The sequence below is a fragment of the Rattus norvegicus genome, chromosome 5, assembly GCF_036323735.1.
Source record: "Rattus norvegicus strain BN/NHsdMcwi chromosome 5, GRCr8, whole genome shotgun sequence".
Lineage (NCBI taxonomy): Eukaryota > Metazoa > Chordata > Mammalia > Rodentia > Muridae > Rattus > Rattus norvegicus.
In genome coordinates, this window is record NC_086023.1 from 161,187,762 (window position 1) to 161,212,927 (window position 25,166).

Sequence of the window (25,166 nt, forward strand, 5' to 3'; positions counted from 1 at the left end):
TCATGAAAGACAATCCTTCTGTCTCCCAATCCTGAGTTCTGAGACCTCAAGTTGAACTGTCTTGTGCCATTTATAGAGAGCTGAAGATGTAATACTCCAGGACTTGGACTTTAGTTAAGGGAGCACCTTATTTTTATACCGATATCTGCGGTGTACCTTAAAATTTCCTACTTCAAAATGATTATAAGTTTAGAGTGAAAATTAAGGAAATTATGACTCCCATGAAAGCATCGAATTGACAATTTTCACTATTCAATCTCCTAAAGAACTGGCTACACCTCAGTGTGGCTACTGGGTCTAAACCTTAAGGAAGTCGAAATTACAACATCCACATTTCAGATTCTCCCCAACAGCTCCATTGATTGAATTCAGGTATAGTTTGTGTATGGACGGTTATCTTTGCTTTTTAGGGTAGTCAGAGATATTTGTAGATGATTTCATACAAAAGTGTGGAGTTCAGGATGACTGTCCTGATACTACCTTCCCTGCAGGAGAACTGTAGATGTGATTGAGTTGAAATGGGAGCTTATGAATCTCCAGGAGGCCCTTAAGGGAAATGTGGGAAAACAGACAGTGTCTAATGAGAAATAGAGGTTTGTGACATTGCCAGAGCAGTGACTGAGACTGGGTCTGCTTTGTATAATTAGACAAGCTAAAAAAAATGTTTTCCCTGAAGATTTTTCTTTATCTGGCTACTTCCATAGCATCTCCCTACCTGAAAGCCACGATGAACTTCAACACACCACCCACACTTCTGGAGCTGGGAAGAAGAAGCCTGCTGCAAGATGAAGCCTTGACCGTCTCAGCTCTGCAGGAACTTCCCTTGGAGCTCTTCCCAGCACTCTTCAAGGATGCGTTCAGCAGTGAACAAAGTATCATCCTGAGGCATATGGTGGTAGCCTGGCCCTTCCCATGCCTTCCTGTGGGAGCGCTGATGAGGACACCTCATCTAGAGACCTTGAAGGCTGTGCTGGGTGGCCTGGATTTGCTGTTGGCACAAAAGGTTCAACCAGGGTAAGTGACACCAAAGTAGTATGAGGGGAAGTGTACGGATCAAGAGAAGTATTCACAATATGGTCCAAGTTGAATCAGAGGCTTCTGATGCCACTATCTGTGAGGAGAGAAAAAAATGAACAGTTGTGTGTGTGGCATAGCAGAGAACAGAGGCAGGCAATGTACGATGAGTCTGTCCTGGCCTTTTCCCTCAAGGAATGGATTTAAGGGGCTTTGTGTGATAGGGTGAGAGCTGCTTACACAGTCTTCTTCTGTCATCTGAATTGTTTTTCCACTTGATCCACAGGAGGTGCAAGCTACAAGTGCTTGATTTACGAGATGTCAACCACAATTTCTGGAATGTGTGGACTGGAATGGAGGATGGCGTCTTCTCTCCAGATATTAGCCATCCACAATCATTGATTTATCATCCCATACAAAAGGGAAAACAGGCAGTGACCGTGTGGATAAACCTTTCTGTAAATCCCAGGCATTCAAGTAAATACAATGAATATTTTTATCAGTGGGCAAAGGAGAGAAAAGATGTAGTACAGGTGAACTGTCAGAAGATAGAATTTTGGACCAACCCTTTCTACGACCCATGTCTTTTGGATATAGTTGAGCCAAGTTCTATCCAGGAATTGGAAGTGTATGAACACTGGGACCTGGAAACCCTTGCAATGTTAGCCCCTGACCTGGGCCAGATGATAAACCTTCAAAGACTCCTTCTCCATAATATCCACATATCTTTGAATTGGCTTGGAAATAAAGAGGTGGAAGATTATTATGTAAGAATGATCATTCCCCTTTTCTCTAAACTCGACAAGCTCCAGCATCTCTATTTGAATGATGTCTGCTTTGTGAATGAACACCTGGACCAAGTGCTCGGGTAAGTAAGGATAGAGAACGTTATCCAGGGGCCAGATCAAAGCCTTTCTAAGTTACAAGAAATCTCAGTGCACACCTCTGGCTTTCCAGGCACTGTTAAATTCACTCCAATGTAACCTTAGAATAATTGGTCTTAGAGTAGGTGATACTCTACTCCCTGAGTTGTCACTTCAGTAAACTCAAACTGCCACATATGTGTCCATGATTTAGAAAAGTTCCTTGCCTAGAACCCAGATATAGCAAAAACAGATCTACAGAGGCTATGAAAACTTATATCACATTTTGCTCCGTGTCAGTTCTGTCCTGGGAACTGTATGAACACTTTCCATCTGCCTCTGTCTCCCCATGGGTCTGAGGCTATCTGAGCACAGGTAGGGGTTGAGTAATGATTGAGAGTGTTTGTGGCCATGGGGAAGCTCTGTGGACAGGACAAAGTCCGTGTTATGGAGGTGGGGCTCATTGAGCTCGAGGTTGTCATAGCCAGGAATGGTACTTAGTCTTTCCAAGACAGTACTACTGAATTTCCCTTCCTGATACCATCTGTCCACTGATGTGGTTTTGGGCTCCCAAGTGCAGAGGGCGCTGTAGCGATCCAGGCAAAAGCAACCATAGTGCGATGGGTTGAGTCCTCTATTTATAGTAGCAGGACTTATTTGTGTACTATCAGGGAGTATTCTGATCTTGAGTTTCATTATGAGCTCAGAAGGACCTTGGACCTAACTAGCCTCTTCTACCTTGAAATCATTGCCCTCTGTGTGCTGCTATTGAATTTTGAGGATGTGATCTTCTTTGTCTCTCTCTAGGTGCTTAAACAGTCCCTTGGAGACCCTTGTAATCACTCGCTGCAAGTTGTCAGAGTTAGATATGAGTCATCTCTCCCAGTGTCCAAGAGTCCATCAGCTCAAGCACCTGGATCTGAGTGGCGTTGACTTTATAAATTTAAGTCATGAATTTCTAGCAAGACTTCTAAAAAGATTGACAGCTACAATGCAGAAGTTAAAATTGAAGAGTTGTATGATCACGGATTTCCAAATGGATGTCCTCCTGCCTGCTCTGAGCCAATGCTCCCAGCTCACTGAGGTTGATTTTCTGATGAACTTCTTATCTATGGACATCCTGAAGAAGCTGCTACAGCACACTGCCAACCTGAGACAGCTTACCAAAGAAATGTACCCTGCCCCCTGTGAGGTCTATGATGAATTTGGTAATGTTCTCCCACACCGATTTCAACAACATTGTTCGGATCTTATGGGCACACTCAAGGTTATAAGGCAGCCAAAAGAGATCTGCTTTATGAGTAACATTTGTGCAGGGTGTGGAGAATACTCTGTCTACAACTTGGAGGCCGTGCTATGTTCCTGTTGGCAATGAGAGAGGTCACTGCTCAACCATGACAAAGGAAAGCCAAAAAGATTGCTTGGTGCTCTTCGTGGGGAGGATTGTTTATTGTTCATACTCATAGCCACCTGTAACTCTAGCTTCAGATGATCTGACATTCTTTTGCAGTCTCTGGGGAGGAGAATTGTACTCATCATGCACATGAATAAAAATTATACTATTTTAAAAAAATCAAACAAGTAGCATTGTGGTGACACCTTTCACTCCAGCATTGGGTTGTCAGAGACCACTGACAGATGCCTGAATTCTTGGCCAGCAGAACAATAGGCTGGAGAATTCTGAGTGTTTTTGTTGATAGCTATAGTTACCTCTCAGGATATATATATATATTCCCCCTGTGTTAGGGAAGGTATGGATTCTAGCCATGTCCTCAAAGGAAGACTTAAAGCATCTTTGGGCACAAGGTTTCGTCCTCTACTCTTGTTTTTCTCTTTTTTAAAATTATTATTATTTTTTTAAAATTTTTATTAATTTATTAATACACTCTCCTCAGACACACCAGAAGAGAGCATCATATCTCATTACAGATGGTTGTGAGCCATCATGTGGTTGCTGGAAATTGAACTCAGGACCTCTGGAAGAGCAGTCAGTGCTCTTAACCGCTGAGCCATCCCGCCAGCCCTAAATTATTATTTTTAACTTATTCACTTTACATCCTACTCACTGCCCCACTCCTGGTCACCCCTTCCCACAATCCTTCTGCCATTCTCCATCACCTTCTCATGTGAGCAAGTGTCCTCCTCCATTATTCCCCCACCCTGGCATTTTATGTCTCTTCAAGGCTAGGTGCCTCCTCTCACATTGAAGCCAGATCAGAAAGACAAGTTAGAACATATCCCAATGCAGGCAACAAATCTTGGGATAGCTCCTCAATTTTGGGAACCACATGAACAAAGGTGCACATCTGCTACATATGTATGGGGAGGCCTGGGTCCAACTGGTATATGTTCTTTGGTTGGTAGTTCACACTCTGAGAACCCCAAAGGTCTAGGTTAGTTGACTCTGCTGGTTTTCATGTGTAGTTATCCCCTTTGGGGCCTATAATCCTTTTGTTCTTTGATAATAGTCCCCTATCTCCATCCACTGTTTGGCTGTGGGTATCTGTATCTGTTTGAGTTACCTGCTAGGTAGAGCCTCTCAGAGGACAACATGTACCTGTCTCCAAGCATAAGACAATATTAGTAATAATGTTAGGGACTGATGCTTCTGAAGAAATAAAGTTTCATAGATGTGAAAAACAAGACTGTAAAAACAAGGTTTTGAGAAATACATCTGGTGGTCAGGATGCCTATGACAAACTTGTGACCTTTCTTGAGAGATACATCTGACATCAGGATGCCCAGTGATATGATAAAGTTTTGTTGGTCAAGATTCTGACTAAGCTAATTAAGACAAAACAAAGAAACAACTGTTCTCAGAAATGCCCTCTACCCTGCCCTGTGGTAAATTCCAAGAACAACTACAAGATGTCATCCTGACCCTGCCCGACCACCCAGTTCACCCCCACCTCTAAGGGACATGCCAACTTAGACCTTTCCCAGTGATTCTCCAAGGCCAGGTGTAGGGCTGGATGAGGAAAGTGACTAATTGAGCCAAGAACAGCCCCTTGAGCAGGCCAGCCAATACCTGACCAGATCCTTTGTCCTGTGAACCACCAATGACAATAGGCCAGCTAACTCTGTTGCTGAAGTCTGCCCTCTGTAATGAATAAAAGTTGTGTGTTTTTTGGGTTCGGGGTTCCCTCTCCCTGCATGGATGAGCAACACCACATACGTGGATTAAAAACCTTATACACTCATGGTATTGCAGTGGTCACTTTGTCAATCTGTGCTCTGTGGGTTGTGCTCCTGAGGTAAGGCCACTATGGGGTCTTACAACACTTGCGCATTGGATGGGTCTCAAGATGGGCAAGTTATTGGTTGGCTGTCCCATCAGGCTCTGCCCTATCCTCTCTGCCTGCAGTTCTGGTAGACAGAATAATTTGGGGTCAAAAGTTTTGTGGATGGGTTGATGTCTCTATTGCTCCACTGGGGTGCCTGCTTGGCTACAGAAAATGAGCTCTTAAAGTTCCATACCTCCAATGAAGTGAATCAGAGCTAAGGTCACCCCCCACTGATTCTTGGATGCATTCTTTATCCTAGAATTCTGTCTCCTAGAGATGTCCCTCACCTGCTAACCTCTTTAATTCACTCCTCTACATTGGAGGAATGTCAACACCTATTCAGAAAGCTCTTTCCAGCCTCCCCAATTTTAACACCTTCAGCAGACTAAATCCTCACAGTCTGTTTTCAGTATGTGCTTTGATTTGATATCATCGAGTGCCTATGAGTGTGACTTGTGTGGCTCTGTTGTGTTTCTGAGTGTGAGTTTGAGTACGTGCTTGTATAAGTCAGTGTTCTCTAGAGTCACAGCACTTGTGGAATATCTCGATATATTAAGGGAAATTACTGTGATGACTTACAGTCTGCAGTCCAACTAACCCAACAATGGGCAGCTGTGTTGGGAAGTCCAACAATCGACTAGTTGCTCAGTTCCATGAGGCTGGTTGTTTGAGGTGATCTTCTATAGAAGTAGGTTTCAGTAGGTGTGCTGGCCGGTAAGTGCAAGCAGTCAAAGAATAGTGAATCTTCCTTCTTCCAATGTCCCTATGTAGGCCTCCAGTAGAAGATGTGGCCCTGATTAAAGGTGTGTGTCACCACACCTGGATCTAGGACTCCTTTGTCCCAGGCTGACCTTGAACTCAAAGACCCCCCCCCCCGCCTTGTTTCAGTCTCCTGGGATTAAAGGTGTGTAATATCTTGCCTGGAGCTTTCCTTGTCTATTATGCCTCAAGATCTCCATGCCAAGATCCAGTTAGAAACTTGTATCTAACGGCCTCAAGATCTAGATCACAGGTGTGCCCTCCAATTCTGCATTGTAGTTAATTCCAGATATAGTTGACAACCAGGAATAGCCATTACAGTGTTTATGTTAGTATGTGTGTATGTGAGGTGTAAGTGTGTGTGTGTGTGTTTATGTATGTGAGTATTGCTGTGTGTGTGCTTCTGAGTGTTTATGTATGTGAGCATCTCTCTCTCTCTCTCTCTCTCTCTCGTGTGTGTGTGTGTGTGTGTGTGTGTGTGTGTGTGTATGTATGTATGTTTGTGCTTATGTGTATGCCTCCCTGTGTGTCAGAAGATGATGTTCAAGGACCAGTTTTTTTCCCCACTGCAGGTTTCTGGGATCACACTATGGGCTGTGAGCTCATGTGGCAAACTCTCACTCACTGAGCCATTTTAGTGTTCCATGATCAGACTTTACTGTCTAATCCAAGAGCAGATGAAGCCTTTCCCAAGCAAATACTCTGGAGGCTCTACCCACATGTCAGTCATACTCAGTCAGTGCTCATGGAGTATGTGATCAAGGTGCTCCTAGATTTACCACTTCCCTACTATCTGTCACCCAGTGATGGCACATTTGATGTCAGCAGTTCCATTAACCATCTAGGATTCCATGTCGATAACCATGGTGTGTGTAGACAAATCTGTTTTGTCACCCATTGGGACAGGAAGTCAGCATTGATTAGGGGATCTGACTCCAATGGAGCTTAAGAGCCTTAAGAGTCTTGGGTTAGTCACAATAGCCATCAGTCATATAGAGTAATGGATGCTGCAGTCTCTTGCTGGTCTGAATGTCCTGCCATCTTGTCCATCTGTGATAATTTATGATCCCCAAAGAAACTCAGTTCATTTTTCAGCCAATGTCCAGGGATGACAGGAGCCCAAGGTTGCACACAGAACATTCATTCCTTTTGTCTCTCCAGATAAAAACCATTAACAATTGGTTTGAGTAAAATACAGAAAAATACAAATAAAAACAAATGCTAAAATAAGGATTTGATGAGGCTAGGCCTTGTCAAGCAAGTCTAGGACACCCTGGGCTGTTTGTTATACACCTGCCCTGAAAAACAAAAAATCAAAAACCAAAAACACATTGGATTTGGGACAAGTATGGTTGATTGGGGTTGGAATCCAAAGTTAAGGCAATGGAATCAGGTGTTCCAGGCTAATTGAAGCAAAATAGGGAGGTTCAAGCAAAAACAGATCATATGTTCATTTTAAATAGAGTATAGTCAAATGACAGAAAAAGGCTTCTGGGTAGAGACCACAGAGAATTTCCATTAAGCGTTAATCTTGGAAAGGGTTTGCATCTGTGCAAGCCTGCTGAGGAGATAAGCAGCAATGGTTGTAGGAGTCTGTCTACCTCTTCCTATAGGCATGGGGGGAAAGGTGCAATCAGAATTGTAAGATGTAACATGCTGGACTGGCTAGCATTTTGTATCATCTTGACAGAAAATAGAGTCATCAGAGAGGAAGAAGTCTCAGTTGGTGAAATGTCTCCATGAGATCCATGTGTAAGACACTTCTAAAATATTGGTCAATTTGGAAGGACTTAGTCTATTGTGGGTGTACCATTCCTAGGCTATTAGTCCTGACTTGTATAAGAAATCAGGTAGAGCAAGCTGAAACCTTGTCTTGCTAAGGCTGACATGCAAAAGATTTTTTTAAAACAATCCCAGGTGAAAAGATGTTCTGCTGAGCAGACACAGGAAAGAATGTTTACCTGAAGCAGACACAGGTGAAAGAACGTTTTGATAAAGCAGACATGTAAAGGATGCTTGATCAAGGAGTAAATAGGACCCCACAGACAGTGGGAGACCATCACTGAGCATTGGTTTGGTTTGCTCTGCCTCTCTGCTTTTCACTAACAGTAACCATGTATTGGATTGCCTTACAGCAATGTTGAGCTCAACTTGTGATAATTGCCAAGAACTGTTCTTGAGGCTACCATGCCAGGTTGTTGCTTCTCTGGCCTCTCCTGAGGCCAGTTGAAAAATCTGGTGGTTTATTCTGTTTTGACCTACAGCTGGGGATTCCTGCCTGATGTCTACCTGCCTAGAAAACTGGACTGAAGTTGCTTTGGAATCAGAGTCAGACTTTGGCAGGAGGGTGTGGCTATAAAGGAAAGGTTCAGCTGCAAATTATATAAAGAGGCACAGCAAATGCAAAAAGAGGCAAAGAAATGCTAGATCTCTTAGATCTTGGAGGCACAGACTTTCTCAACCGGAAAATAGCAATCTGCCACCAGTGTCCAGATCAAGTAAGTCCCTCAGCTCCATAGGGATACCTCATCTCATGCAACCTACTCCAGCCTTGTCCTCACTTAAAAGTTTGTTTATATAATGTATTACATGCTGGTTATTCCTTTTTGAGATGAGTTCTCTCTACATAAGTTTGTCTGGCCTGTATCTTAGATATTCTGTACTTTTTAGCTTATATCCACTTAGTACATACCATGAATGTAATTTTGAGGTCTGGGTTACCCCTCTCAGGATGATATTTTCCAGTTCCATTCATTTGTCTGCAAAAGTTATGATGTACTCATGTTTAATAGGTGAATAGTATTCGAGTGTGTAAATTAACTACATTTTCTGTATCCATTTGTCAATTGATTACCATCTGGGTAGTTTGTAGCTTCTGGCTATTACAAATACGGCTGCTATGTACATAGTGGAGCATGTGTTTTTGTGGTATGGTGGGCATCTTCTGGATGCCTAGGAGTGGTATAGCTGGCTTGTCAGGTAGTTCTGTTTCCAATTGTCTGAGGAACAACCAGGTTGAATTCCAGCGTGGTTGCACCAGTTTGTAATCCTGCCAGCAATGGAAGAATGTTCCTCTTTCTCCACGCCCTCACCAGCATCTGCTGTCACCTGAATTTTTGATCTTAGCCATTCTGATTGTTGTAAAGTGGAATCACAGGGTCATTTTGATTTGCATTTCCCTGATGACCAAGGACTTTGAATGATTTTTTTAAAGTGCTTCATGGCCATTTGAGATTATTCTATGACTGAATTAGGGGAAGGATTGATGAAGATGAAGGAGATGGTGACCCCATAATAAGACCACCAGTCTCTGGGTTGGGGATTTAGCTCAGTGGTAGAGTGCTTGCCTAGGAAGCGCAAGGCCCTGGGTTCAGTCCCCAGCTCTGGAAAAAAAAAAAAAAGAAAGAAAAAAAAAAGAAAAAAGACCACCAGTCTCAACTAACATGGATACCTGGAGCTCCCAGAAACTGAGCCACCCAACCAGGCAGCATACAGGCTGGTCAAAAGCCCCCAGAACATATATATCAGATGACTGTCTGGTCTGGCTTCAGAAAAAGAAGGTGCACATAATCCTGGAAAGACTTGAGGCCCTAGAAATAAGGGATGCCTGGGGGGGGGTTGTGCTGGAAGGGGATCACCCTTTTGAAGTCGAGGAGGAGGAATTGGATGAGGAACTGTGGAAGGGGGGCAATGGCTGGAATGTAAATTTTAAAAAAAGAAAAATTGCCCGGCTTAAAACTCACTGAGATTCTCCTACCTCAGTCATCTGTGAGCTGCTTAACAAGAATATCCAAGTGTGTTCTCAATTATATATAATTACTGATAGGGTCTCTGTGGTTCCTGTGGGACCTTTTGCTTTATTTAGATTTGTTTTTGTTTTTTGAGACAGTTTCACTAAGAATGTCAGGGTGACCTTGCATTCAAGGCAGTCTGAGCTGAAATGTCAGATGTGAATTGCATAAGTTGCCTTCACTACTGATCTTTATGTCACTTTAAGCCCAGAGTTCTTTGGTGTGCTTTTGATCCCAGCAAGAGGGAGGCAGAGGGAGGCTATGAGTGTTCAAACAGCCATGTCTTTTAAAAAGGCAAACAAGGGGCTAGAGAGATGGCTCAGTGGCTAAGAACACTGAGTGCTCTTCCAGAGGTCCTGTATTCAATTCCCTATAACTACATGGTGGCTCACAACCATCTGTAATGGAATCTAATCTTCAGGTGTGTCTGACATCAGGGACAGTACATTAAATACATACATACATACATACATACATACAAACATACATACATACATACATATATAACTAAATAAGGCAAAACAAGCAAACAAAATTTAAAAAATCAAATGATATTTGCATCTGCTCACTGATACATAGTCTCTTATTTTCATGGAACTCAGAATGTCCTCTAACTTGAAGGAAGAAACCTGCATATATATGTGTATATCGGTACATATATGTATATATGTAGTATATATGCATGTGTAAATGTACTTGCACATACATATGTGTCTGTGAGTTTGTGTCTGTGTGTATGTATTAAGACTTTATATCCCAATCACAGTTCACCTCTTCCTCTCCTTCCATACCCACCACTGACTACAACAGAAAGGCATAAACTATATGGTCTCTAAGTTTTATATCAGCCTAATTTATACAGCTAGTTTCAAAGCAGCCGTCGATAAGACCATGTCTAAAAGAAGCAAACAAAATAAACCGATAAACAAAAGCACACAATATATTTCCATCTGCTGAAAAAGTCCATACTTTTCAAAGAAATCAGGATGTATTCAAAATTTCAGGAAGAAGCTAGCATATTTTTTATTAGCTGTTCAAATGAAAAATCTGAATATAACTTGAAGTTAAAATGTCTGCTCCTGTTTTTATTTATTTATTTATTTGTCTGTTTTTTGGTCTTTCACTAGTTTCTATAGGTCATAGGCAATTTGTTCTGGTGATGTAGAAATAACCAATTATGGCATTGAGCTAGAGATCTACCTGACTTCATCATGTGAATTATAATCTCAACCTCTTAGCCTGTTCTTTCTGGATGAATTGTAAAGAGTTACAGAGGATCCCAATGGCTACTGAAGGTTTACTAACTTTAGTGTTTCTTTCTCATATATTTTTTTTTAAGCTCTCTAGGCTTGCAGGGCTCAAGCTTGGCGGTTTCTCAACAGGTCCAAAAGTCCTGTATGGGTGATAAGCAAAGATTGATGTCAATAACTAATGATGGGAATTTCAAAGACATCATGACCTGTTCCACATAGTGTTGCTGGATAAATAGAGAGTGTGGAAAGTTTGGAAACTGTTTTCCTTTGCTTTTCTTTGAGGGCCTGGAGAGCTAAGCAGAGTCTACCCATCATCTAACAACTGACTGAGCCTTCAGAGTTCCGGGTTATCCCTTCCCAGTGGGATGTATTCACCCCAACTGTGGCTGGAATTTGATGTGGTCTTTGGGAACTAGGATACTTTGGAGAGGCTTCACACCACCTGGGAGAATTAATGGCTTTGAAACCAACAAAGGCTAGATCAATCAGTTCTGGATTAGACATTCTAGGGTAGCATAGGCTGTGAAGTGGTGGGACACACATTTAATCTCAGCCTTGGGAGGCACAGGCAGGAAGTCTCTATGGGATTCACGCCAGTGAGGTCTATAAAGCAAGTTTCAGGACAGCCAAAGATATAGGTAGTGCTATAAAGCCCTTATCTCGAAGAACAAAGAGAAAAAACCCACAACAACTGAGGGTCCTGAAATCGGTGGACTGAGTTCTCCATCCTCATCAGTACTGATATAGCCCTCACAGTTTCCTGTGTGGGCAGAAGGGCTTCTTAAATTTATTATCATTAATGGTATATTTTTTTCCGGCTTCCCTAGTCTCCCTCTTTAGAAGAAGACACAATGAACGTCTACTCTCCACCTACCCTCCTGAAGCTGGCAAGACAGAGGTTACTGAGGGAGGAGGCCTTGGCCATTTCTGCTCTCAAAGACCTGCCCTATATGATGTTCCCAGTGATGTTTGAGGAGGCCTTCATTGATGGACGTACAAAGATCTTGACATCTATGATAACCTTGTGGCCCTTTCCATACCTTTCTGTAGGAATGAATATAAATAACCTCAACCTGGACACTTTGAAGGCTGTGCTTGAGGGGCTAGATATACTGATTTCACAAAAGGTTCGCTCCAGGTAGGCAAGACCAGCTGGGGTTAGGGAAATGTTCTGAGTGCTGAGAAGGGGCAACTAGGGACAGAGAATATTTGTCCAACCACGGATCAGATGCTTCTGATCTTCATTTTTTCTTCACCCCAGAGTCTCCACTGGGTGTAGAGGCTTAGAGGGGTATAGAGGCTTGGGCTCAGAATCACCTATCTGGGCAAATAATAACTAATGTAGAAGGTAGAAAAAAATAGACACACCCAGTGAGGAACTGGTCTTTTCCTACATCCCTCAAAGGTATAAGTGAAATGAAGTTTTGGTTTAAGGGGTCTGGAATGGAGGGAAGTAACAGGACTAAAGATACTCTTCTTGCTAAGAATGCTATTCATTTACTCAGCATAAGGCTCAGGGTTTGATTCTAGGCACAGGGAAAAGCAAACTTTTAGAAACTGATGAAGTGTAAGATGTGGAAAAGAATCCTACTGTAAGATGTATCCTCCCTTACCATCTAAGAACTATACTCATTTTTCCCACAGTAGGTGCAAACTCAGAGGATCAATTGGAGGGCTAGAGACCATGAGGTGTGTGGGATATGGGCTGGATTCCATGAAGGTGAAGGCTTACCAGATTTCAAGACACAGAAGCAGCCAGTGGAGAATAGTCCTGACTCTGGGATGAAGAAAGAATTGAAGGTGATTACTCAACTCAACATCCTGTAGGGCAGACCTGATGAATCTACTATGTACTTGTTGCCGGGGGGCCCAACAGAGAAAAGATTCCATTCATCTATGCTGCAGAATGCTTGCGACTCAGGGCTTAACTGAGGCTGCAGTCACAGAAATCTTCAATAGTGTTCATGCAGACCGTATACAAGTGCTGAGCCTAAGTTGTGTCTTCATAGATGATTTGGCTTTCCTTATTCCCTATATGATACAGACGAACATCTTCTCACACTCATTCTAGATAGAAAGAATCACAGGTACGATCAGTATGGATGATTTTGAAGAGCTTGATGAGAAGTAAGTAAGAACATTGATTTCTCAACTTCCCACATTCTACTGTCTCCAGGAACTCTATATAAGTGATGTCTCTTTTATAGACGGCAACCGAAAGAATGTCTCAGGTAAGGAAGGACTGAGAAGGCCCACTAGACCAGAGAAAACACATATCTTTGTTTTTCTCTTTTCCTTGGTTTTATTCTATTTTTTGTTTTGTTTTGTTTGCAAGCTAGTGGCTCCATGGTGGTGTGGCTACCATACACCTAGCATTCTAAGAGATATAGCCTATCTGAGCAGATGAGTGCTGTAATAAGATATGTATGACCAGGCATAAGCATACTTCTTATTTCTCAAATGTGTGAAAGGTTTTGAGTCCAAAAACAGGTTGAGTAGATGAGAAATTTGTGACACTAGATTTCAAGGTGAAGAAAACTGAACATGGACTTTGGAGGAACAAAACCTCTGAGAACTCTTAAAAATAGCACTAGGAAGTTGTTGAATTTTGTTTGGGGGTAGGTAGTCCTTCCTATGTGCACCATGTTGGCCTGATCTATCCATTGCTGTGGTTTCCTGCCAGACACTCAATTATGCCTATTGTGATAACTATAGGCCACAAACTAGAGTGCTGTGAGTTGAATAAACAATCAAGAGAAGGCCATGTGCTGTGGGTTGACCCCAATAATATAGTCAGAATGAGTTTGTGAGAAGTGACATCTGCTTAGCTGCCAATCCTATCAACCCTCTTCAACACGATTTGGCAGAAAGCAATTATTTGTTCTCTCCCCAGGTGCCTGAAGAAGCCATTGGAGACACTTTTTATCAGTAATTGTCAACTCTCACAGTCAGACTTGGATTACCTGCCCTATTGCTGGAATATTTTTGAGCTCAGATATCTGTGACTTACGTAATTTATTTACGTAATTTATTCCCTGTTCCTCTTGCATTTCTTCTTGAGAGAGTTAGACATGCCCTGGAATGCCTGATTTTGAAGTCCTGTGATATGGGGGAATCTCAGTTCAATGCTCTGCTGCCTGTCCTAAGCCAATGTTCCCGCCTCATAGAAGTTAATTTCTATGACAATGAACTCTCTCTGCTTTTCCTGAAACAACTACACCACACAGCCAACCTGAGTCAGCTGACCAATGAGGTGTACCCTGCTCCCCTGGAGTGCTGTGATAACAGAGAAGTAATACTAACACAGAGATTAGAAAATTTTTGTCCTGAGCTCTTGGATATACTTATGGCCGAAAGACGGCCCAAGAAGGTTGCCTTTGCTACAAGTCAATGTTCTAACTGTGATGGGTCCTATGTTTATGATTTGGAGTCCCAATGTTGCTGTTTTGAAAAGAACCACTGAAAGGTTGACTGTGGAATGGAAAAATGGAGGCTTAGTATTGGGGATTGATGAAACCTTTAAGAGAATGTCCCTTGCTGAAAGGAGCATGGATATGTCAATCACCTAAAGGTCTGAGACACACTAGACAGGCAAGATCTTCCTCTGAGCAGGTGAATGGTTGTTGCATCTACAGAAAGTATCAAGCACTCTTTTCTCCTCTAGGATTATCATAGTTTGAGTGTGTTACAATACAGGCACCCATCCATGAGGACATTTTCCCCTCTGTTGACTGAATACAATAAATGTGTTGACTTTCTGAGTTGCTGATATGTCTCTGTCAGCCCACAGAGCCTAATTATTCCCAGCATTTCCGCACCTGTGTCTGGTTTCTTCTTTCCTCATCTCCATGATTACATAAACATCAGATTTGTAGCGTTCCTTGCATCTCAGGAACAGGTCTTATAAATGAGACCCAAGCGCAGGGCTTCACAAAGTGCTCAATGTTTTGAAATCAATTTAGTATGTAATATATTCAGATCACAACAACTGAGGTAGATATGGGGAACAGTGGGCTGAGGGGTCAGGTTTCTTCAGCAGTCAGGAAAAATGAGAATCAAGTGAATACCAAGGCAGGCACAGTTCAGGTGTCCTTGTATTTAACCTTTGCAGGAAGACGTTATTTGCAACATATGGACATTCAGAGACCTGATATCAAAATTAGAAGGATATGTGACCTTAAGCTATCTAGTTCTTCTTATTTCCAGAACAGTTTATATGTTGGCTAAGAAGAGATTCACTTAGGCAGAGAAATATGTCCTAACACCATCCCCTGGTTCCCTGGGATGGATCCTCATGGGGGACTCCCAACCTTCATGTGTAGTGTGGCTTCTTGAAGATATTGAGGTGACTCACAACAGGCTGTGGAGAGGAGGATGTTCTCTATGATAAGTAAGGAACTTATCACAGTTTCCTTACTCACTTTAGTTCATCTCTTTAACATCCAGGCTGGCCAATTTGTCTAGACCTAGTGCCATGGAACGGTGTCTCACCGACTTGGTATGGGTCTAATTTTCCTCTCTAGAGTGTCTGGAAAGCTGAGACTGAATATGTGCACCTCCATGCCAGGTTATTTTCTTTTTAGAAAAATGTACCAGGATGTTCATGAGATTCTATGAATAGCCTGAGATAATTTAAAATAATGAGTTTTCTTGAGGAATTCCCATAAAGAATGAAAGATGTCTCTGGCTGAAGTGAGGGATGAACTATTATGTAGGTATTCTCAGTGTCAGGCCAAGATACCCTCAGACCAAGTTCCCAACACAGAGGAGATCTATGTGCCTCAGAGGGACACGGGGCAAGGGATAAGAGGCAATGACAGGAGATAGAAGACAAAGGAGAAGGGGAGGGAACAAGAGAGGAGATAAACGACTGTTTGTTCTTGGGGACAGGGCAGGAACAGAGGACTGCTTCTGGATATAAAAGAGACAGAATACCTAGCCTATAGGCCAAAGGCATGTTTAGAGCTAAAAGGTAAACCCCATGTGGGAATGAGGTATTTTATTTAATTGGGGTGGTTAATTACGTAAGTCAAGAGGGGCTTTTGATTGCCGGACTTGAGAGCTCTGTCTTGATAATGTACTTCAAGAAAAGGAAGTGTCCAAATAAAGGAGTTGAGTATTGGGGCTACCTTTTGAAACATAAGCAAATTGTTTTCACCAAGGGACAAGGATGAGAAATAAAGACCAGGGCTGCCAGGCCCATGTTTGCTGTTGTCTGACTGGCTACAGTGCCATCACTGAGGCAGGGGGATTGATGAGAGTTGTAGTTTCAAATCAATCTACAGATCAAGACCATGTATCAAAAGAACAAAAACAAAAATGAAAAGTAACTTCCCCCCAAACCAAGTACATACGTAGTGCCTCACACTCAATAAATAAATAAAATAAATAATTAAAAAAAGAAAGTAGGCAGTTTCCGGGCCGAAAGAGTGAGCGCCGCTCCGGGCGCACGGGGAGCAGAGGCGGTGGCGGGCGGCGGTGGCACCCGGAGCCGCCCAGTGCCCCTCCCCGCCCCTCCAGCCCCCGACCCAGCCACCCGCGCCCATGGCTGCTCGCACCCGGGGAAGTCCCCAGGACTCCGCACCCCGCGCCACCGCCCAGCTCGCAGTTCCGCGCCACCGTGGCCATTCTCACCTGGCGGCGCCGCCCGCCCACCGCCCGGGCCACAGCCCGCGCGCCGCCGACAGCCACAGTGGCCGCGACAACGGTGGGGGACACTGCTGAGTCCAAGAGCGTGCAGCCTGGCCATCGGACCTACTTATCTGCCTTGCTGATTGTCGATTTTCATAAGAGTTTACAACTTTTCTAAGAATTTTTGTATACAAAGGAACTTTTTAAAAGACATCTCCGGTTTATATTGAATCCAAAGAAGAAGGATCTCGGGCAATTTGGGGGTTTTGGTTTGGGGTTTTGTTTCTAAAGTTTTTAATCTTCGGTGACTTCGAGGTTTGGGTACCCCTCTCTCTTCTTCGGACTCCGGAGAACCTTCTGGGCCCCCACATTAATGAGGCAGCCACCTGGCGAGTCTGACATGGCTGTCAGCGACGCTCTGCTCCCGTCCTTCTCCACGTTCGCGTCCGACCCGGCGGGAAGGGAGAAGACACTGCGTCCAGCAGGTGCCCCGACTAACCGTTGGCGAGAGGAACTCTCTCACACGAAGCGACTTCCCCCACTTCCCGGCCGCCCCCACGACCTGGCGGCGATGGTGGCCACAGACCTGGAAAGTGGTGGAGCTGGTGCAGCTTGCAGCAGTAACAACCCGGCCCTAACCCGGAGGGAGACCGAGGAGTTCAACGATCCCCTGGACCTAGACTTTATCCTTTCCGACTCGCTATCCCACCAGGAATCGGTGGCCGCCACCGTGACCACCTCTGCGTCAGCTTCATCCTCGTCTTCCCCAGCTAGCAGCGGCCCTGCCAGCGCGCCCTCCACCTGCAGCTTCAGCTATCCGATCCGGGCCGGGGGTGACCCGGGCGTGGCTGCGGGCAACACAGGTGGAGGGCTCCTCTACAGCCGAGAATCTGCGCCACCTCCCACGGCCTCCTTCAACCTGGCGGACATCAATGACGTGAGCCCCTCGGGCGGCTTCGTGGCTGAGCTCCTGCGGCCGGAGTTGGACCCAGAATACATTCCGCCACAGGTGGCGGGCTGATGGGCAAGCTTGTGCTGAAGGCGTCTCTGAGCACCCCTGGCAGCGAGTACACCAGCCCTTCGGTCATCAGTGTTAGCAAAGGAAGCCCAGAGGGCAGCCTCCCTGTGGTAGTGGCGCCCTACAGCGGTGGCCCGCCGCGCATGTGCCCCAAGATTAAGCAAGAGGCCGTCCTGTCCTGCACGGTCAGCCCGTCCCTAGAGGCCCACTTAAGCGCTGGACCCCAGCTCAGCAATGGCCACAGGCCCAATACACACGACTTCCCCCTGGGACGTCAGCTTCCTACCAGGACTACCCCTACACTGAGTCCTGAGGAACTGCTGAACAGCAGGGACTGTCACCCTGGCCTGCCTCTTCCCCCAGGATTCCATCCCCATCCGGGGCCCAGCTACCCTCCTTTCCTGCCAGACCAGATGCAGTCGTAAGTCTCCTCTCTCCATTATCAAGAGCTCATGCCACCGGGATCCTGCCTGCCAGAGGAGCCCAAGCCAAAGAGGGGAAGAAGGTCTTGGCCCAGGAAAAGAATAGCCACCCACACTTGTGACTATGCAGGCTGTGGCAAAACCTATACGAAGAGTTCTCATCTCAAGGCACACCTGCGAACTCACACAGGCGAGAAACCTTACCACCGTGACTGGGACGGCTGTGGGTGGAAATTCGCCCGCTCAGATGAACTGACCAGGCACTACCGCAAACACACCGGGCACCGGCCCTTTCAGTGCTAGAAGTGCAACAGGGCCTTTTCCAGGTCGGACCACCTTGCTGTACACATGAAGAGGCACTTTTAAATTCCACATAGTGGTCATGACCCACACTGCCAGGAGAGTTCAGTATTTTTTTTTTTTTTAACCTTTCACACTGTCTTCCCACAAGGGGAGGAGCCCAGCTAGTGAGCGCTAAAATCATGGTCAAGTTCCCTGCAAGTCAGCTTGTGAATGGATAATCAGGACAAAGGAAGAGTCCAAGAGACAAAGAAAAGAAAAGAAAAGAAAAAAATACTAAAAAACAAAAAAAAAAAAGAAAGAAAGAAAGAAAAAAAATCACAGAACAGATGGGGTCTGAGACTGGATCTTCTATCATTCCACTATCAAATCCAACTTGAACAAGACTGGACTTACAAAATGCCAAGGGGTGACTGGAAGTTTGTGGATATCAGGGTATACATTAAATCAGTGAGCTGGGGGGAGGGAAGACCAGAGTCCCCTTGAATTGTGTTTTGATGATGCAATATACATGGGAAGACAACCTTGTATGCTCTTTGCCTTCTAAAAAGCCATTATGATGTCAGAGGAAGAGGAAGCAATTCAGGTACAGAACGTGTTCTAATAGGCTAAACGATGGCGCTCGGTGAGTCGTGGTTCTAAAGGTACCAAATGGGGGAGCCAAAGTTCTCCAACTGCTGCATACTTTGACAAGGAAAATCTATTTTTGTCTTCCGATCTACATTTATGACCTAAGTCAGGTAAATAAGCCTGGTTTATTTCTGTAACTTTTTTTTTATGCAGACAGTCTGTTATGCACTGTGGTTTCAGAGTGTGCAATAATTTGTACAATGGTTTATTCCCAAGTATGCCTTTAAGCAGAACAAATGTGTTTTTCTATATAGTTCCTTGCCTTGATAAATATGTAATATGAATTTAAGCAAACTTCTATTTTGTATATTTGTAAACTACAAAGTAAAAAAACTGAACATTTTGTGGAGTTTGTATTTTGCATACTCAAGGTGAGAAATGAGTTTTAAATAAACCTATAATATTTTATCTGAATGGAAAAAGAAGAAAGTAAAGAAAAAAGAAAGAACGGAAGTTGATCAGATGGATCGGAAACTGTCTTACAGACGAGGTGTGGTGGCACACGCCATGAGTCCCGTTACTCTACGGGAAGGAGCGTGGAGATTTGGCACATGACTAAATAAATAAGACTTCACTGTGGGGAATAACACCGAATGGGCTCTGGCATTTCAGGCTAGTGTGAGGTTTTCTGTTTTGGCTTTCAAAATGGGAACTCCAACCATGGAGATAATGAAAATAATCGCAGGCAACATGAGTTTGGTTACAAAGCAACCAATCAGTAGGCAAGTTTTGGTTGTGATGATGGAGGGCAGAGCGCAGTGGGGAGGGATTAATGAGCCTTGTTCTCAGTTTTCATCTGCATCGCACTGTGTTAAAGCCTATAAATAATGTAAATGGGATTTTCATAAAATTTTGCTGCCTTCATCAGAGAGATGGATGCAGAGGGTTTTTTTTGGGGGGGGTTGTTTTTTGTTTCTGTTTTTGTTTTGTTTTGTTTTAGAGAAATTATGTGAAACACTAAAAATTAGATTGGTATTTCTTTATACATACATGAAAGAAAAGGAAATTTTTAGTTACAAAACACACATAGATGTTTGAATATAAACTGAATAGAAATAAAGATTGATGTCAATAAAAGAAAAAGAAAGAAAACAAATGGGGCTGGAGAGATGGCTCAGTGGTTAAGAGCACTGACTGCTCTTCCAGAGGTCCTGAGTTCAATTCCCAGCAACCACATGGTGGTTTAAAACCACCAATAATGGGATCTGATTCCCCCTTCTGGTTCATCTGAAGACAGCTACAGTGTACTCACATAGATAGAATAAATCATTTTTAAAAAGAAAGTAAAGAAAAAAATGGAAGTTGATCAGATGGATTTGAACCTGTCTTACAGACGAGGTGTGGAAGCACACGCCATTAGTCCCGTTACTCTACAGGAAGAAGCGTGGAGATTTAAATGGCTTAGGGGGCCAGCCTGATGTAAGAAGCAAGTTCTAGAAAGGAAATCAAGAAATAAAGTAACACACCTCGGGCATTTGATTTTTGACAAAGAAGCCAAAACAATACAATGGAACAGAAAGTTAATCTTCACCAAATGGCACTGCTGGAACTAGATGTCTGTATTCCAAAGAATGCAAATAGATCCATATTTATCACCACACAAAACACAAGAACAAATGGATAAGACCCCAACTTAAAACCAGACACACTGAATCTATTAGAAGAGAAAATGGAAAGCAGCCTTGAATATATTGGCACAGGAAAACTTTCCTGAACAGAACTCCCATGGCTTAAGCACTAAGATCAAGAATTGATAAATGGGACCTCATAAAGGTGCAAATCTTCTGTAAGGCAAATCACATTGTCAATAGGGCAAAACAGCAGCCTATATATTGGGTAAAAATTGTCACTAACACGACATCTGTAAGAGGCCTAATATCCAAAATATATAAAGAACTCAAGAAGATAGACTTCAGAAAACCAAATAAACTAACCAACAAATGGGGTACAGAACTAAACATAAAATTCTCAACAGAGGATTCTCTAGTGCTTGAGAAGTAAATAGAGAAATGTTCAACATCCTTAATCATCAGGGAATTGCAAATCAAAACAACCCAGAGATCGCACCTTCCACCAACAAGAGTGGCTGAGATGAAAAACTCAAGGAACAAACAGCACGTGCTAGTGAGGATATGGAGAAAAAGGAACATCCCTCCATTGGTAGTGAGATTGGAAATTTGGAGAACCTCACTGAAAAAATCAAGCTGTCGGTTTCTCAGAAAATTAAAAATAGTTCTAACCGAAGACCCAGCTATACCAGTCTTGGGAATATATTCGAAATGTTTCACAATACCAGAAAAACACATGCTCCACTATGTTTACGGCAGCTTTATTCATAATAGCCAAAGATAGTAAACAACCAACCCCAATGTCCCTCAACAGAAGAACTGATGAATTGATACAGAACATATAGTTTATTTACACAATGAAATACTATTCAGCTATTAAAAAGGGAGATACCATGAATTTTGCAAGCAAATGGATGGAACAAAAAAAAAATATCATCCTGAATTAGGTAACCCAGAACCAAAAGGACACGCATGGTATTTACTCACTGATAAGTGGATATATAGCCATAAAATACAGAATAAGCACAATATATACCCCAGAGACACAAAGAAGTTAAACAAGAAGGAAGCCCCAAGCAAGGATGTTTGAGACTTACTTAGTGGCAGTATTAGGTACACCTTTGTTGGAGTAGATTTAGCCCTGATAAAGGAATTGTGTCACTGTGGGTGTGGGCTTTCAGACCCTTCCTGGCTGACTGGAAGCCATTCTTCTGTTTGATTTTGGAACAAGTTGTTGAACTCTCAGCTCCTCCTGAACCATAAATGCCTGGGTGCTACCATGTTCCTACCATGATTATAATGGACTGAACCTCTAAACCTGTAAGCCAGCCTCAATTAAATGTTGTTCTGATAAGAGTTGTCTTGGTCATGGTGTCTGTTCACAGCAATAAATCCCTAACTAAGATAGTATGGGAACTGGGGGAGGGATAAGATCAGATTTGGGGAGACACGGGAGAGAGGTGCAGAGGGCAGGAGAATGAATGCAAATCTGCAGGTGTGGAGGATGCAGAGGTGTGGATCATTAGACAATCTCTAGGAAGTGTTGTGGGTAGGGAAGCTCCCAGGAGTCAATGTGAGTGACCTTAGCTGAGGCACATAGCAATAGGGATCTGGAACCTCTTATAGCCAAGCAGAACATCCAATGTGGCTCCCCACATTAGGACACCAACCCACCTCCAAAATTTTCCAGGCAAAATGTGTTCCATCTACAAGAAATGCAGGAAGAAAACTGGAGCAGAGACAGAAAGAATGGTCAACCAATAACCAGCTCAACCTAAGACTCAGTCTATGGGCAAGAACCAATCCCTGACACTAATAAAGATACTCTGTTATGCTTGCAAAGAGGAGCCTAACATAATTGTCCCCTGAGAGGCTCTACACAGTAGCTGAATGAAACACATGTAGATACTTACAGCCAAACAGTGAATAGAGGTCAGGACCCTTAAGGAAGAGTTTGGGCAAGGATTGAAGGCCCTGAAGTACATGGATACTCCACAGGAAGACCAACAGGGTCAACTAACCTGGACCCCTGGGAGCTCTAAGAGACTGATCCACCAACCAAAGAGCGTACATGAGCTGGACCAAGAACCCCAGCAAATTTGTAGCATATGTGCAGTTCAGTCTCCATGTGGTCTCCCCAAGAGTTAGAGCAGAGTAGTCCCTAAAGCTGACTACGGATTCTGTTCCTAAACTGGTCTGGCCTTGGTGGAAGTGGGTGTGCCTAATCCTACAGAGACTTGGTGCACTGGGTTGGGGGATATCCAAGGGATGCACCACCCTTTCAGAGTAGAAGGGGAGCAGGGAGAACTGGGAAGTAGGCAACATTTGGGGTATATATATATACATAAATAAATATCCAAAGATCAAAGAAGAAAAAAGTTTTAGGATGCTTCTAATATGATTTACTTTATACGTAATATTCTTTTAAAAATTAATGTTATTATCTTCTCTTACTAGAAAGATACTGAATGAGTAATAAAAATTATCTTGTCATTTCAACCAGTAAAAATATAAATAAATAAATAAATAAATAAATAAATAAATAAATAAATAATAACAGGACACAATGGCATCCTACAGAATGGGAAGATATCTTCATCAGCCCTGCATCTGACAGAAGGCTGACATTCCAAATACATAAGGAACTCAAGAAACTAGACATTAATAGACAAAATGATACATGTGAAAAATGGGGCCCAGCCCTAAACAAGGAACTCTTAACATGAGAATCTTTAATGACTGAAAAGCACTTAAGAAATGTTCATCAGCTTCCAGTTTGCACTTATGCCTGATTACAGATCCTGTTCTTCAGCCCCTCGCCCCACCCTGTCTACACCGAGACAGCTTGACACCCAGGAGTTCTGACACAGCCATGCACACAGATCCAGCTCTTCAGACTGACTGTCATACCCAGAGACAGCAATGACCTCCTACACCTGATAAACAACTTGAACACAGTGTCTAGATATAAAATTAACTCAAACAAATTAGGAGTCTTCACTTACATAAAAGATAATTTGGCTGAGAAGGAACTTAGGGAAACAACACCCTGCACAATGGTCACATATAATATACAATATCTCGTGTGACTCAAATCAAGCAAGTGAAAGTTCTGTATGACAAGAACTTCAAGTCTTTGAAAAAAGAGATTGAAGACCTCAGAAGATGGAAAGATCTCCAAAGATCTCTAAATTGAAAAGCTTCTGTAAATCTAAGGGCACTGCAAATAGCAATCTACAGAGTGCGAAAAGATCTTTATCATTCCTACATCTGATAGAGGGTTGATGTCTAAAATATACATAGAACTCAATAGTTTAAGACTCCAGAGAACCAAATAAACCTATTAAAAGTGGGGTACAAGCAAAAGAAAGAATTCATAACTGAGGAATCTCACATGGCTGAGAAGCACCTAATGCAATAGTCAACATCATCAGTCATGAGGGAAATGCAAATTAAAATGACACTGAGATTCCACCTCATACTAATTAAAATGTCTAAGATGAAAACCTCATGTGACAGTAGATGTGGAGAAAGGAACATTCCTCCAATCCACTTTGGAAAACAGTCTGGCAGTTTCTCAGAAAATTGGAAAAAGCTCTAACCAAAGACCCTGCTTTACAACTACTGGGCATATAATCAAAAGATGCTCCAATGTATAACAAGGACATGTGCTCCACTATGTTCATACAATCTTATTTATAATAGCCAGAAGTTGAACACAACCCAGATGTCCCTCAAGGAAGAATTAATACAGAAAATGTGATATATGTACACAACAGGGTGATACTCAGCTATTAAGAACATTAATATTAATATCAACGACTTCATGAAATTTGCAGGCAAATAGATGGAACTAGAAAACAACATCCTGAGTGAGGTGACACAGACACAAAAGGACACACGTAGTATGCATTCACTGATAAGTTAATATCAGCCCAAAATTTCAGAATACCCATGATACAACTTGTAGACCATATGAAGTTTAACAAGAAGTAAGACCAAAGTGTGGACATTTCAATACTACTTAGAAGGGGATAAAATAATCATGAGGGACAGAGGGAGGAAGGCACCTATGAGGGAGATAGGAGGGGGAGGGAAAGGAGGGCAAAATCAGGTATGGAACAAGACAGAAGAGAAGTCCAGAAGGTCAGGAAAATGAATAGAAATATATAGCAACACTGGGCAAGGAACTAGGGGTAGCCACTAGAATGTCCCAGGTGGCAGGGAAAGGAGTGGTTCCCAGGAACCAACAGGATAGGCATTATCCAAAATATCCAGCAAAGGGGAGATATATCCTATAGGGATCACCTCTAATAGATAGCCAGAGCCCCAAGTTGAGGGATGAGTCCACACACCCAGTTCAAAATTTTTAACTCAGAATCGTTCCTGTACAAAGGAAACACAGGAACAAGAAAGGAAACAGAGACTGAAGGAAAGGCCATACAGAGACCATCCCACCTAGGGATCCATCCCCAGTTTATAGACACCAAACCCTGACACTATTGCTAATGCCAAGAAGTGCTTGCTAACAGGACCCTGGTATAGCTGTCCCCTGAGAAGCTCTGCCATGACCTGACTAATGCAGATGCAGATACTCACAGCCAATAACTATACTGAGCCCAGGAACCCCAGT

General features: G+C 43.1%; 1 protein-coding gene and 2 pseudogenes across 1 annotated transcript; all 3 read left to right on the plus strand.

Moving 5' to 3' along the window:
* The first annotated feature begins 727 nt into the window (after nt 1–727).
* Nucleotides 728–3,252, plus strand: Pramef5 (PRAME family member 5). The gene is made up of 3 exons (XM_006238356.4): nt 728–1,014; nt 1,301–1,882; nt 2,685–3,252. Exons 1-3 carry the CDS (start codon nt 728–730, stop codon nt 3,250–3,252), a joined length of 1,437 nt encoding a protein of 478 aa, XP_006238418.1.
* Nucleotides 3,253–11,815: 8,563 nt separating this feature from the next.
* Nucleotides 11,816–14,656, plus strand: Oog2l-ps1 (oogenesin 2 like, pseudogene 1; annotated as a pseudogene).
* Nucleotides 14,657–16,506: 1,850 nt separating this feature from the next.
* Klf4-ps1 (Kruppel like factor 4, pseudogene 1) overlaps nt 16,507–25,166 on the plus strand; it is a 54,181-nt pseudogene continuing 45,521 nt past the window's right edge.